The 15178-nt window shown below is 35.9% G+C and overlaps 1 protein-coding gene across 3 annotated transcripts in view; it reads left to right on the top strand.

The window, feature by feature from the left end:
- Window positions 1–15178, top strand: part of LOC145678715 (serine/threonine-protein kinase 11-interacting protein) — a 97744-nt gene that overhangs the window by 11849 nt on the left and 70717 nt on the right. For 2 of the 3 annotated variants that reach the window (XM_081749146.1, XM_081749144.1), the window contains exons 2-4: window positions 6002–6746; window positions 8288–8490; window positions 14262–14436. In XM_081749146.1, the coding sequence (XP_081605272.1) occupies window positions 6023–6746; window positions 8288–8490; window positions 14262–14436 (1102 nt within the window). In that variant the 5' untranslated portion in view covers window positions 6002–6022. The remainder of the gene's footprint in view (window positions 1–6001; window positions 6747–8287; window positions 8491–14261; window positions 14437–15178) is intronic. The other variant, XM_081749145.1, reaches the window with a different exon arrangement.

Below are 15178 nucleotides of genomic sequence, written 5' to 3'. Positions count from 1 at the left end.
GAGCATAAGCGAGTGAAGGCGAGTTAGAGCCCCGCATGGCACGTTGTTTTCTGTCTTGATTACAGTTAAGTGGGAAGGGGGACCTGTGTTCTAGAACCTTGCCCCTACGGACGCATCACCTCACTGGTGCTTTTTTGCCCTGACTCGGTTAGATAGCATTCGTGTTTTTGGTGGCCATTTATCACAAATTGGTTCTTTTTTTATGCACTGTGTTTTCGTCCCATATCTCCACACTGTCTTTATACTGAGCCCTCTTGAAATCAATCTGCAAGTAGTAATGGAGCTCGTCATTTAGTGCATGCTCTGCTAAAAGAAATAGGAAGCTCCGATCTAACCTGAAAATGTAAGAAATGTGTCAAAATTTGGAAGAACTGTCTGCTCGAGTAATGCCTAATCAAGTAAGCTCAACACCGTTAAGATGCATATTCTACGCAAATTGAGAGTATGCGGACAACTTGATGAAGTGATTTTTACATCATTTTTCTTGTTTCGAATAAGCTACCGTGGTGGCTCAGTGGTAGAGCGCTTACTTCTAATGCATGGGATCCTCGGTTCGATCCCAGCTGTCGCTAAGTGGGCTTTATGGTGGACGAGCACCGTGTGCATAGTTTGGGGGTACTCTTGTTTCCTCCTCCTTTCTTCATTCCACCATTTCTTACATTCTCATCATCGTCGTCTCTTTTAGCTTACACGACATATTCATGGGACGTAAGTATTGAAAGAGGTAGCTATTTCATGCAGTTATATGCCACGAAAGATCTAGCTATTTACTGTACTTATCCAATCGACTTTTCACTTTAACAATGTATCGCTACAGTTGCATGACCATGGAACTCACTTTTTACTGGTGTACCTATTGTGGGCTTAGTTGTCCTTAAATAGCATTGTTGACTACAGTATGTCATATGTCAAGGAACAGTAACTTTTCAAAACTTTGTAATTGAGACTGTTGCTAGTAGCTTCCTGAAATGAGTCGCATGTATGGGACCAATAGCAACAAAATTAATTTTTACACTATCAATAGAGCTCATGTCAAAAGACTTCGGAATTGTTTATGTTATACTGGAAATGAATGTTCTTCGGCATTACGACATATTACAGTATCAATGACGATGTTCCTTACTCTTTATTTGTATATATATAATGCAGTGCGTCCCACTAGCTTTCGAACCCGAAAAAAACGTTATAATTTCCGAACAAATATACATAGGAAAATGAAATTCACAATACACGTACCTTGTTTCATGCTGAATACATGACCGTCACAGCAGGTGCTGAAAGTGTCCTCCCTGGACGTCAAGACATGTTTGTACACGGCGTTCCATATTGTGAAAAGTCCGATGTAGAGTCTCAGGTGTGATCTCATGAATCGCATTCTCAATGTTGTTTCGCAACTCCTGCAGTGATCGTGGGTTGTTTCTGTAGACACAACCTTTAAGAAAACCCCATAAAAGAAATCAGGTGGTGTCAGATCCGGGGATCTTGGCGGCCACGATCCTTTGGAGATTATCCTGTCACCAAAAAAGGACTCAATTTCTGCCATGGCCACGTTGGAAGTATGGCATGTTGCTCCGTCTTGTTGGAAATAACCGCAACGCAGTTCTTGATCGTCCAGCTGATTCACAAATTCACCGAAGATGTGTAAGTAAACTTGTGTGTTTACTGTATCTTCAAAGAAGATGGGTCCAATGATACGCTGTCGGGAAATTGCACACCAAACTCCCGCCTTCAAGGAATGAAGTGGAATCTCATGGTACACATGCGGATTTTCGGCGGCCCACACCCGAGTATTCTGCGAGTTCACACATCTGTAGTCCTCAACTGTAACGCGATATGGAAACAGCTTGGCTCTTTTGGCGGCTCTTTGCACAGTTGACTTTGACATCCCTACCTCTTGTGATAATCGACGCAGGCTCTTCTTAGGGGACTGCAAAAGACGTTGCCGCATATTCTGTACTGTCTCCTCGGACATCCGTAGACGCGCGCCTCCATGTCCCGTAAGCAATGTTCCTGTTGTTTCGAACTTCTTCACCAAATGATGTATTGATGATTTCGATACATCCTTTACGGCACCCAAGTTCACGGCAAAATTCACGTTGAACGGTCTGATACGATCCCGATATCCAATAATTTTTAACAATGAACACGCGTTCCTGTACGGTGTACAGAACCATCCTCGCGATGCAGCGACTCCAGTCACACTAACGCACGCGCACCACGCCAAGCAGCACTTCCCCTGGCGCCACCTATCGTCTTTGTTTTGACGTATGCGCTTCTGTTTAACCCTTTCTCGTGTTTAGCATGAAACAAAGTACGTGTATTGTGAATTTCATTTTCTTATGTACATTTGTTCGAAAATTATAACGTTTTTTTTTTGGGGGGGGGGGGGTTCAAAAGCTAGTGGGACGCACTGGATAAGTAATCTCATCTTTCTGGAGACTCTTACACAACTAAAGAACATCTAAATGTAATTTTGTAATATGAACATAGTGAAATGATCTTAACTCACTGTAGAGCTCTTCTTAACATGTTCATTTCCATTCATTTACTACAGTTCTATTAGTGACTGAAATTTTATAATTAGCTACTTCTTTTGCCTCCTTTGTATTCCTGAACTCGCATGGCGAAGCAATGAATCGCGTTGAAAATTCTTTGTATAAATGCCTATACATACCTAATTCCTCAGCAATACAATCGCGGCATTTCCTACATTATCGTCAATCATACGAATTCAGATTTCTAAATTTCATTAATTTTTTTTTCTTTTTTCTTTTCTTTTCTTTTTTCTTTTCTTTTTTTTTTTTTTGCTTGGTCCAGAACTACTCTCTGATCTTCGTTTCGGCATTTTATTAAAAAAAAAATAAAAATAAAAAAGATACAATACAAAAATGCTAAACCACGCCAGACTTCAGACTGCTACCACAGATTACTGCTTATAGGAAATCATGGAATACTCATTCTTCTTCTTCTTCTTGCAAAATGAACAACGACATTCTGTTGTTTTACCATAACTCACCAGTTTACACCAGGCTGATTCTTGTTTATTGATACGTTTGTTGATCTTGTTTATTGATATTGTATATTGATACTCATTAGTACACCAGATTTGTTCCATAACACATCACGTCTTTCCAGTAATAAATAACTCACAACAAATGAAACTACTGGGCGGAAATTTTGCGAATCAAATTCGACTCGCGGCTTAAAATTTTACAAGTCGACAAAATAATATATTTACACGTCAATCGCTAGGAAACGCGAGCTCTGTAGATATTGTCATTGTAATTAATTTTTGTACAATTTTTATTGTTGTTATATTATGTATTTTTAACGTAATCCATCCTCTTCCTCTAGAATATTAAAAGCAGCATTGATCTGGTACTTTTAGATTGTTTTAATGCGCTTTAGCTATAACGGAGCGTTCATTCTAAATCCGGCCTATCGAAAAAAAAAAAAAGTTTTAAAAAAAATTTAAAAAGTGTTTTGGCGAGAATCCTGATATTAAATGTATACGAACGATATCCTTCCAGACAGTAAATGTTTACGAACAAAATAAAAGGAAAAGATCCTTTTGTTTTTGTAGTAGATACTTGCGTATTAGTACAAACAAATAACAAAATATCTTTCTCCACGAATCAGTTAATTGCAAATCAAAAATGCTTCACTTAGAAAAGAATATTACTGAAGAAATATCTCTGTCTTCGTAACACTAACAGCAATCGTGATACTCTCGAATTATTTTTGCGTACCTGGTGGAGTATGTCACATATAGTACGATTATTGTTATAAAACCCTTTAATCGTAAAATCTATTGTAAAGAAACCAATTGGAAACTGGAAATGAGAATTTTAAGAAGAATCCATTTCCAACATTTTAGTTCTTCCAAAGAAAGAAGAAAAAAAAAACACAAACAACAGTCATTTGGTAAAGCCGTTTTTTTTTTTTCTTTGGCACCTGAACTTGAAGTACTATCCCATTATTTGCCTGGCGTGTGTGGAGGTAAATTAAAGGAATCTTCAATCAGGATGGCTGGCTTTAGGAATTTCTATCCTCAGCAGGGTTGGCTGGTTTAAACCAAGGTGGTTTAAACCAGCTGTTTTTTTTTTTTTTTTTTTTTTTTTTAACAACTAGTTTAAACCAAAAAACGAAAAATGTTCGTAAAAGTGTAAGTGTTTGTAAAATCTTGATGAACACACATTTGTGGGTTATCACGTTTCACTCCCGTATACTATTCTTATTATATTCAGACCTAAATTCCTCATTCATTACTCAAAAAGATTATACTACAAAAGCAACTTTTGTTTATAAAAGTTTATAAATGTTTGTTTTGTGATCTTTTTGTAGTTGTTATTATTGTTATGTAATTGCAATCAAAGAAAAATTCTAAATATTGTTTCGTTTCAATGTTTACTATTGATAAAATACATCGAAATGCCGTACTTTGTGTGTGTGTGGGGGGGGGGTCATACAGACCCCACGAGAGGCATTTAGTGAAATGAGAAGTATCTTTGGTATCTATTTATGTATAAATGAGTCTGAGCCTAAGTGGACTCAAATAATTCTTATCTTTATTCACTTTTCTTACTTATATGCAAATTAAGTCGTTGTATTTATTTAATTTGGACCAATAAAAGTCGTTGTTAACTAACTTGAACTAAATTAGTTCTTCTGTATTCCGTAGAACTTTGTAATTGTCCATATGTAATTCTGTATAATGGTTTCGCTTGTGCAACTGTTTATCTTTTTGTCCTTCTGAAATGACTCTTGACAGTTATATTAAGAAGCATGCAAAGATCAGTACAACGTATTTTTATCAGGATTCCTTCGTGAGTGAGTCGGCAGACGTATCGCATTTGTGGCCAATTAGTGCTGGTTCCGAGTTCAAATGGAGGACAATTTCTCTCGGATGTAACTCGTGAAGCAGGTTTTATTCCGCTTTAAGCTTATGTGACCCCTTCCAGCATAACCCGGCTGTTGCATAATAACATCAAGGCGAAACAAACTTATTTCTGTCCATATATGATATGAATATATAGAGCAAATTATTTAAACCAAATAAACCTGGTTTAAACCAAAAAAAAAAGTTTTTTTTGGGGGGGTTTTCAATAAAAACCATGGTTTTTGCCAACCCTGATCCTCAGTGTATTGGAGATTGTATTCCTATTATATTATATAGAATTACCCACCTCTTTGTTACTGTAGAAAATTGTCTGTTTTTTTTTTTTTTCTTCTAGAAATCGAAATATAAGAGAGTGTCAGTGCCACAAAGTGAGTCCTATGAGACGCTCAGGGGTCTTCAGGGATTCCCTTGTGCGGCATTTCCTTTTCTTTTTTATTATTTATAAGTTTAGCTCAATGACTTATGTTTATGCTTCAATGCTAAAGGAGACGGTGATAACGAGATAGATGATAATTGTGGGATGACAAAAGTGGGAGGAGACGGGAAAACCTCGACTAAACCCGTCCACACGGTGTTTGTCCACCACAAAGTTACTTGGGAGCGAACCGGGAACCCGCACCAAAGTTGAGTCACCACAGTCCCACAAGGAAATTCCATAGTTTCGTGTGTACAATAGAACGTGAATAGTTAAATGTTATTTCAGGCAGAAATATAGCTTTAAATATACGTACAAATTTAATAAAACACAATTTTGCTCAATAAAATCTAATTTTACCCAATGAAACCCACTGGGCTGTTTTTTTAATGAGTTTTTCACAACAATGATTTCTTACTAATATTGTCCATGTTGTTCGTAATTACAACTTAGTGATTTTTTTTCACTGATTTTCTAAGTTATTGTAAAAAAATAAAATAAATAAATAATGAATTATGCACTGGCTACTATGCAGTGAAGTAATAGAAGACAACATGATATTTGTACTGACATTTTCTATACGCAGAACATAAGACGTAAGAGCCTGCTACTTTAAATAGATAATAATTGTGAAAGAAAATGTTCCTATTCCTTCTGTAATAATGTTTCTATCTTTTTTCTTACAGGTATGATATATCATGTAAGCAATGGAGCGAAACGCCGTATCGAACTTTGCTATGCTCCTCAGAGAGAGTGGGGACAAGGTACTTGATGGAAAAGCCAAGTTATCCTTGTCTGTACAACTTCTTCAGTATTTGAACGAATCCTTTCAGCTCGTGATTGATCAAGACATACACTCGTCCTTTCAAGTGTTGAGTACCAACAGTTCTCGTAATGAATTTCTGTATAACTTACAATTTCTTCACGATTTTGTGCAAAAAGTTTGCAATGTAAAAATTAGCAACCCCATATCAACACTGGAAGAAAGTGTCGACATTACGAAATTCAAGAATTTAAAATACCTTGAGTTGAGTAAAGTTCCTATACGTTGCGTAAATGGACTTGAAAATGTTCGAAATCAGCTGAAAGCAATCGTGTGCTTTCAGTGCCTGCACTGGCTGTCCGATCTACTAGGAACATGTGGTGGAGATCAGAGTATTCCAAGCTCATGGGATGAACTCAAGGAAGCCATATTTAGTTATAATTCAATTGTTTCTTTAGATCAATCCTTGACTTTTGTTCCATCGTTAGAAGTGTTAGATCTAAGCCATAATAAAATACATACTGCTCAGGGCATTCAGTGTTTACCGAACTTAAAATATCTGAACTTAAGCTACAACAGATTAGATGCCATACCACCGTTGAACAGAAGTGCTCAAAATAAGCTTCGTGTGCTTTTCATCAAAAATAATTACTTAGAGGACATTTCAGGTTTGTATATTAGTTTTTTTCAGTGTTATAATTGTCATAGAAAGCTTACGTCTATCTCTAGATTTTCCAAGATAGTTTGTATTAGGAACCAAAAGTCTCCTTAGTTATCGAGCCGCCTTTTGTGCACGGGGCTCCAGGTTTGTTTCCCAGTGGGAGAACATTGAATGCATTACTGCGGTTCGGATTCCAGCTTAAACTATAAATTCGAGTTTTCCATAGTCTCTGTGCTGAAAAGGGACGTTTAACTTGAATCAAATCAGGCATAATTTTGTAATTATCTCTTTTTCTGGTGTTCTCTTTTCTCTTTCATAGGATAAATAATACCTTACTCCCTAGTTTTACATATAGAAACTTCGGCTGTCGCAAGTAAAAGTGTTTTCCCACTGCTAGTTTTCCTTTTATCAATACTTCGGAATAAATATAGAAATATGAAAATGTTTTCGGTAATGTGCACAAAAGTGTACATGCTTTTTGCATTAAGAAAACTGTCAGTTTATTGTGCTATTTCAACATAAAGATAAAATTAAATATGAAAGAGAGAAAATGGTTGACGAATTGGGAATCGAATCCGGGTCCAGTACGTTAAACACTGCGCTATCCATTTCTCCCATTACGCTACTCATAGTAACAATTAGGAGATGGAAATATCCCAAGAAAATATAAGCATACATGTTTGTCTATTGTAAAATCCTAGTAGTGCAACCAGAGCTCGAGTGTGCGAGCCTGCGTTTCAAAAATGAACTTTGTGTAAAATATTCATTTATATATTCATTGATTTTTTTGTAATGAAGTTTGTATGTCTTAAAGGACCACTTGTTTAATGTTGAGTATTATCTTATTTTGTTTCCTTCTAATATGTCTAAACCATCTTTAATAGTAATAAGTGTTTTGAAAAACTACGCTTAAAGTTTGGTAAATATAAAATTAAAATAGAAAATATACCGAACATTTGTACCGGGGGAACATTTCCGGTATATTTTCTATCAGATTTGTTTCTTTTAAGTTTTTATTTACCAGAATTCGTGCATAGTTAGTATATACACACTAGCAGGAACTTTGTATTGTACTTCATTTTATTTATGGGGGCCGCGGTGGCTCAGTGGTAGAGCGTTCACCTCTGGTGCTTGGGGTCCCGGGTTCGATCCCAGCCCCCGCCAAGTGTACTTTGTGGTGGACAAACACCGTGTGCGTGGGTTTTCTCGGGGTTCTCCCGCTTCCTCCCACTTTCTTCATTCCACCATTTCATTCATTACCGTCTCCTTTAGCCTAACCGGCATAACCGTGGGACGTAAAACTCAAAGATTTCATTTTTTTCATTTTATTTATTTATTTTTATGTTGATAGGATAGGAGGATAGAATTTAGGGTATGAAGGGCTAATATTACGTACGCATAAAGATATTACTTCTGCTGAGCTAAAAAGTTAATTTTGTATGAAATTTTAACAAACCTTGTATCTCTGATCTATAGTTACGCACGTTCCTATTCTTTTCTTGCTCCAAACAATTTATATTTAATTCTAATGTGTAAATTTATTTGCAGGTCTTGTAGGTCTAGAGTTTTTAGAACAACTAGATCTATCGAATAACTGCCTTATTGATCATGAAGTGTTGTCCCCAATTTCCCAGCTGCCGGCACTTCTTTTTCTTTGCCTCACAGGAAATCCATTGAGTTTCCATCCTAAACATCGCCTGAGGACTGCTGTTTATGTTCATCCACATGCTGCATCCAATAAGGTGAGCGAGGTGAGACCTCAGTTTTTGTTTATTTTATTTAATTTTGTATATACGAAATGGGACAAAAAGAAGTTCTGGACTCGTAAGCTCTGATACAGCATTGCTGTCTGGTCGGTCATCATCTTTGAAGTAGTCTCCTTCGGCATTCGTACGCTTCTGCATTCGTTCCAGCCACTGTTAGTAAGCAATACTGGAAGTCATTTTGTGAGTTTTCGACTTAATTTCTACAATTGAGGCAAAATGTATTTCCTTGAGGCTAGATTGAAGCAAAATGTTTTCCCTTGAGGCTAGACTTTAGTCTTGGGTAAAAGTCAAATGATAAAAGTAAAAGCTTGTGCGTGGGGTGGTAATGTAACTATCTTTCCATTTGTTTCTGGAAGACGTGAAAGAGTCTGAGAGAAAGATTTTAAGGATACTTAAACGGAAGGTATGGTGGAATGTACTGCTGTGGTGCATTGTGTTTTTCTTTGTAAGGTCGATAGAGAGTTGAAACGCTGCAGAAATCGATGAAGATGCGTTGCGTAATTGTAGATGTAGCTCTGAAGAGATGCTAAGGGCTTCTCCGACAGAGAAAATAGGATAGCGAATGCAGGTGCCGCGGTGGCTCAGTAGTAGAGCGTTCACCTCTTGTGCATGGTGTCCTTAGTTCGATCCCAGCTCGCGCCAAGTGAACTATGTGGTGGACAAACACCGTATGCGTGGGTTTTCTGTTTTTTTATCGTTTCCTCCCACTTTCTTCATTCCGCCATTTCATTCATTTTTCATCATCACCATCTCCTTTAGCATACCCGGCATAATCATGGGACGTAAAACTTAAAGATTTCATTTCATTTTTATCAAAGAAAGTAAGTGCGTTTAAAGTTATAAATGAGATTGATAGAATTGTGAATACTAGAAAGTGGAATATATATGTTACGCCTTTGTAGTGGGATGTTTAGGAGTCAGACTTCTAACTGCTTGTTCCGTTTCATATTATTTAGTGCCTTCTTCTTAAGTTTCTGGCTCCCAGTTTGTATTTTATTCCTCTTATTTAATTTAATTTTGTGTATTCTTTTGTGTATATTTTTCTTTTTTGTTTCTTCATTACACAACTTCAAATGAAATTTTGGTTCTAATTAGTTGAACACAGTTCATTTCTTTCTTATGCTCATAATGCTTAGATTTATGAAATTAATGATATTATATAGATAGATAGATAGATAGATAGGGTGTATCAAAAGTACGACATTGTAAGCTTTACTTTGAATCCTTGTCGTTTATAATTTGTATATTTTGTCGTACAAAATAATCTAAAATTTAAAAAGTTTATTATAGTAGTCCGAATAGTGAGCAAATCAGTTAAAATTTGTATTGGAATCCTGATTAAAGGATTTTGTGTATTTCTGGTGGATCGTAATGTGTGTGTGTGTTAAAAAGATACATCTTTTAGGGCTCGTTTAAGTTAAAATAATCAGTCGAAAACCATGGATAGTCTTATCGTTTAAGTAACTTCACAATAATGACTGATAGAACGTATGGAATACGTATTTCAAGATTAGAATAATACTAATCTTAATTATATTCCAACAAGCAAGAAAAAGCTTTCCGATAGTACGGATATAGTAGTGAGTATCCTTTGTCTTCTTCGGTCTCTGATTCTCTACAAAGGATATTCTCTGGCATATTCAAAATATTGGAAAGCTTTTTGCAGCTTCTAGGAATATAATTAGATGAGTAGTATTCTAATCTTAATTTTGCGATATTAAATCATAATCCCTTTCTCAGAAGCTACTTCAAAAATACCATTAATTATTCATGTGTGGTCGCTTGTAGCAAAAAACATATGTGTTAAAAGAGATATGTGTGAGCTTATTTTTAGAGATATTCGACGACAAAATTTGTAGATGCACAATGAAATGTTTTCTAAGTCTGTTACGTCAAGAGTGATAGATGTGCGTGTATATATATATATATGTAGCAAGACGGTTCATGGCTTTGGATTGATTATTTTAAGAAAAGAAATACTGACCAAGGCTTAAAACCCACTGTATTTTAAATTATAATATGTAACGGTTTCGGATATGTAACATATCCTTCTTCAGACACTATCGAACATAAATGAAAATAAGGCAAATATATAGTTATTGTTATGACAAAGTTTAAATCCCTTAAACATGTATATCTACCCATTGTTATAAAAAAAAATTATTCTATTTTATTCTATATATAAATAATATAGAATAATTTATTGTATATTATTTATTCTATATATTACACTAGCAGAATATCGGTTCTTCGCAGGGGAAAATAGTTTCATTTTAAACATAAATTAGTGAATTTGGATTTAAACGGCACCAGAAGTGTTACTGTTCATCTCAGCGACCCCGAAAACTATAGATTCGACATTAATATCGGTCATTTTCGATCATTTTTAAATGTCTCTTCTCCCTCTCCCCTAATTTGCACCGACAAAGTGAAATGATAAAAAACATCCCAGGCGCGAACCTCATCTGTGTTTTGAAATTTGATCGAGATCGGTCGTGTGGTTCAAGAGTTATTAAGTCATAAAGGTAGTCACTTGGTTCAAGAATTAAGTCATAAAAGTAGTCACTTGGTTCAAGAGTTATTAAGTCATAAAGGTAGTCACTTTCATTTTTATGTATTTTTATATATCTTCCCGTCTTCGTCCCCTAAGTTACACCGCCAAAATGAAATGATAGAAAAACCATCCTAGGCCCGAACCTCATTTGTGTTGAAAATGTGATCGAGATCTGTCGGGTGGTTCAAGAGTTATTGTCATAAAGGTAGTCATTTTTATTTTTACTTATTAGAGATAGGTCAGGTGGTTCAAACCGTGCGAAGTCACATATATATATAGTGACTTTCATTTATATATATATCGGGTGTTCTAAAAATGGCGCCCATGGACCACAGAGCTCTCTATTCTACAGGCCAAAATAAAGCGAAAATATTACATGATGGTTTGCTCTCCGGGGCCTCCTTCAGCCGCTATGGGGAATCAAAATTTCCCACTGTGGTAACGTCGTAGATCAACTTGAAAAAATTAGCATCACTCTACAAATGCATCAAGCAGTTAAATCGCTTGCTACACTAATAAGTGATAGTAGTATCAATCTATATTGACTTCAGCTGCCATCTGGAAGTAATCGATGCAATTATTTGATACATTGATAGATCTACTCTATGGTTCTTTATTTGCAACGTTGCCACATAGTGTAGTTCGTGTCTTCAGACAAGGATCCGAAAGATATATATATTGCTTTATTATGACTTGTAGAATAGTTCTCTGTGGACCCTGGGCGCCATTTTCAGAACACTTGTGTATATATATAGGGTGCATCAAAAATTCAGTACCATGGGCCAACTCCATTATGAATAAAAATACGAAGAAATGGAAAGAGAGGAAAGCTATTGGAAATAATAGTTACTTTTCAATCTAGAGTGATAGAATTTTTCCAATCGCGCTGTCCGTTTGAGCTTCACACTTGTAAGGCGCCCTATATTAAATGAAAATGCAACGTATCCAGTTCATCAGACTGTTCGAACGGAACGTGAGGGCACACAAAATGAGACGAGAAACGTTGTCATTGTTGTGAGGGAGCCTAGAACACTTCGAGTCTGTTTCCCAACAATGTTGGATTGGTATGGTGAGGGTCAAAGGGGACAGAACCTGCTGAACAGGCAAACGTTGCTTTTATATTATAGGGCCCTTTACTAATGTGGAACTCAGACAGATGGCACGATTGGAAAAATCTCTCCACTTTAGATTGAAAACTCCTGTTCTGGACAATTTCCTTTTCTGCCTATTTTTTCGTATCTTTACTCATAATAGTTTTTCTGTGGCCCCAGACTTTTCATACACCCTATATATATATATGTTTGTTGTGTTTTAAAATTACACAACAAATGTGTGGGAGGTGATTCCTAACATCAAGATAAGACAGAAAGTGTAGACCAATCTAGATGTAGAAATGCTTCCTTTCGCGCTAAAAAAAAGGCAATAGTAGCTATAACTCAAGAGCAAAATATCAGACTGAAGTCGGGTAAAGAGGAGTGTCCATTATTTTTGGTCATGGATCCTCTTTATGCACAATTGGAAGTGCCGTGGGTGGTTCAAGGCTGATACCTAAGGAAACTGGATGATTCCTGGGATATTTTATCAGAAGTTGAATAAAGGAAATAAACAAAAAAGTACAATATTTCAGCGAATAATAATAATAGTATATCGTTCAAATTAGAAGGACACTATTGGAATTCAAAAGAAGGAGAGATACATATGTGTGATTGACTTACTTTGTCTCACTGCAGAATGAACTCTCAGAGGTACAAGCTTCAGTTTGTGATTGATTTAATGATTTTATTTATCTGTTGTTTAGGTGTCTGTAAAGTGTTCATGTGATGTAACATGCATGGCAACTGATAAATCTCAGTTAAGCACACACCTGATAATTTCCAGTTGATGTGATTGTTCTATAACCTGATTACGTGAGTTGTTCTATAACCTGATTACGTGAGGCACAATCTCAACACAAATCTCTTTAGATAACTTAGTCAGAGTCCACAGAGATGGTTGCTTTCTGATATAACTCTACACTCTTTCGGGGGGCGCTGTGGCTCAGTGGTAGAGCGTTCACCTTCGGTGCTTGGGGTCCCTGGTTCGATCCCAGCTCGCGCCTTGTGGACTTTGTGGTGGACAAACACCGTGCTCGTGGGTTTTCTCGGGGTTCTCCACGTTCTTCATTCCAGCATTTTCACTCATTTCTCATTATCACCGTCTCCTTTAGCCTAACCGGCATAACCGTGGAACGTTAAGCATAAAGATTTCATTTCATTTCATTTCTACACTCTTTCGAACTTTGTAAGATGTTTACAGATTAAGTCATTGATGGTGATGTTTGGATTTTTAAGCCAAGGTATACCGTATTTTACGGACTATAAAGCTCACTTTTTTTCCCTCGAAAAATTGCCTCCAAAATTCAGGTGCGTCTTATGCTCCAAAATTAATAATCTTTCAAGAAGTGCGGCATAAGTAACGCTCTCGATGGCAGTGAAGACCATCTTATATATGAAGAGGACAACGATGACGACGAAAAGGAAGAAGGAGAAAGTTCAGATGATGATTTTCAAGGACTTTAAAGATCAGCTTGGTTTTATAAACTAAGATTTTTTTAGCCTGGCTTTACAATTTAATAATAAAAATGATAAAAATGTTATTTTCAAAAAATGTTAAAAATGAAGGTACGTCTTATAGTCCGTAAAATACGGTAGTTCCAGTCTCGGAGCGACATGGAGACAACGTCTGATATGAAATCTAGTTACACACAATGCCATCCCGGCAGCGCTATAAGGTTTTATACTTTTTTACTTTTGCTGAGATTGTTATCCAAAGTGGCCGTGGTTATAACGTAGAGCGACGCGCTCAAGAGCCAGACCCATAAATCCGGGTACCATGTACAAATCGGAATCGGTCACATGGTGGAAATCTGTCAATGCAAGCTTTATATTATGAGAAGCTCATTATGTAAGTTAAGCTGTCTTTAGCACACAAAACGAATTCACAGACGGTATTTTATAATAATTCTTAATATTCTACAATGATTAATATAAACATGTAATTATGTGTAGAAATCTTTTTTATTGTTTGTTCACTTTCTTCTTGACAGACGATATTAAATTTGAAAGTAAGGTACAATGTGAATAAAAAGTTTAGATTTGACCGGTTACATTACATAGATGGACACACTGTTTAGTTTTATAGTTAATGTATCCTTTTCCTTTAGTTTCTTTTAGACAATGTTGCCTTATCGAAGAAGGAGAAATCCGTGGCTGGATCTGCTGTAATAATCCCCGAGCCAGTACTACCGCCTGTGCTACCGTCAACTAGTGCTTCCATATCCGAGGATGAAAGACTATCCTTGTCATTTGATGGCAACGTTAGTTCAGATTCTGGAAATAGTGAGTATTTGATTCCAGAGTACATTGATTCAAATCAAATTCCGAAATAAATTAATTTGAAGTGAAAGTAAGTGAAATCCCGTTTCTGTTCTGTTATTTCGATAATGGAAGATAAGAAGCAAAAATATAATTGTAAAACAGCCAAATTGCATAATTATAAAGTATCAAATTTTAGAGCAGTGAAATCATATCGGTCAACTTATATGCTAAGCTTCGAAAATATTTGGTCTAAGTCCCTAAATGCAATATATTTTGTAATTAATTCAAAATGTATGTACAAAAAAAAAAAAAAAAAAAAAAAGCCTTATAAAATTTCGTATATTCTTAACTTTTCATTTAGCTTTATTCACGTTACAGAGTACAGACACATTTCTGTTTCGGCTTTGCCACTTAGCCAATTAATTTACTGCTAGTGTTATCTTTCTACTAAGAAAATAATACGGTTGGTTTATCATTAGAAATTATTAACTTTACGCATACGGTTTCTAAATTATTTGGTGTGAAAATTAAATTAAACAAGCTGTATATTAGAGTGGATCGAAAAAAAAATCAAAAGTTGTCCAATTAAACAGCACTAGATGTCGAAAATTGTGTATTGACTAGTATAACATTCGTGATTTTTTTTTCATAATTTTTGTACTTCATCTTCATTCCCCGCAAGAGAACTAAATGTTTTCAATTTTTATGAAAATTAGAATTTTTTGAAAGTATTGAATTTTTTTAAAGCTGCCCAATGAAATCG

The sequence above is a fragment of the Thermobia domestica genome, chromosome 2, assembly GCF_964235325.1.
Source record: "Thermobia domestica chromosome 2, izTheDome1.hap1.1, whole genome shotgun sequence".
Lineage (NCBI taxonomy): Eukaryota > Metazoa > Arthropoda > Insecta > Zygentoma > Lepismatidae > Thermobia > Thermobia domestica.
The sequence above is the reverse complement of the archived record's forward strand: the minus strand, read 5'-3'. Positions and strand labels throughout refer to the sequence as shown.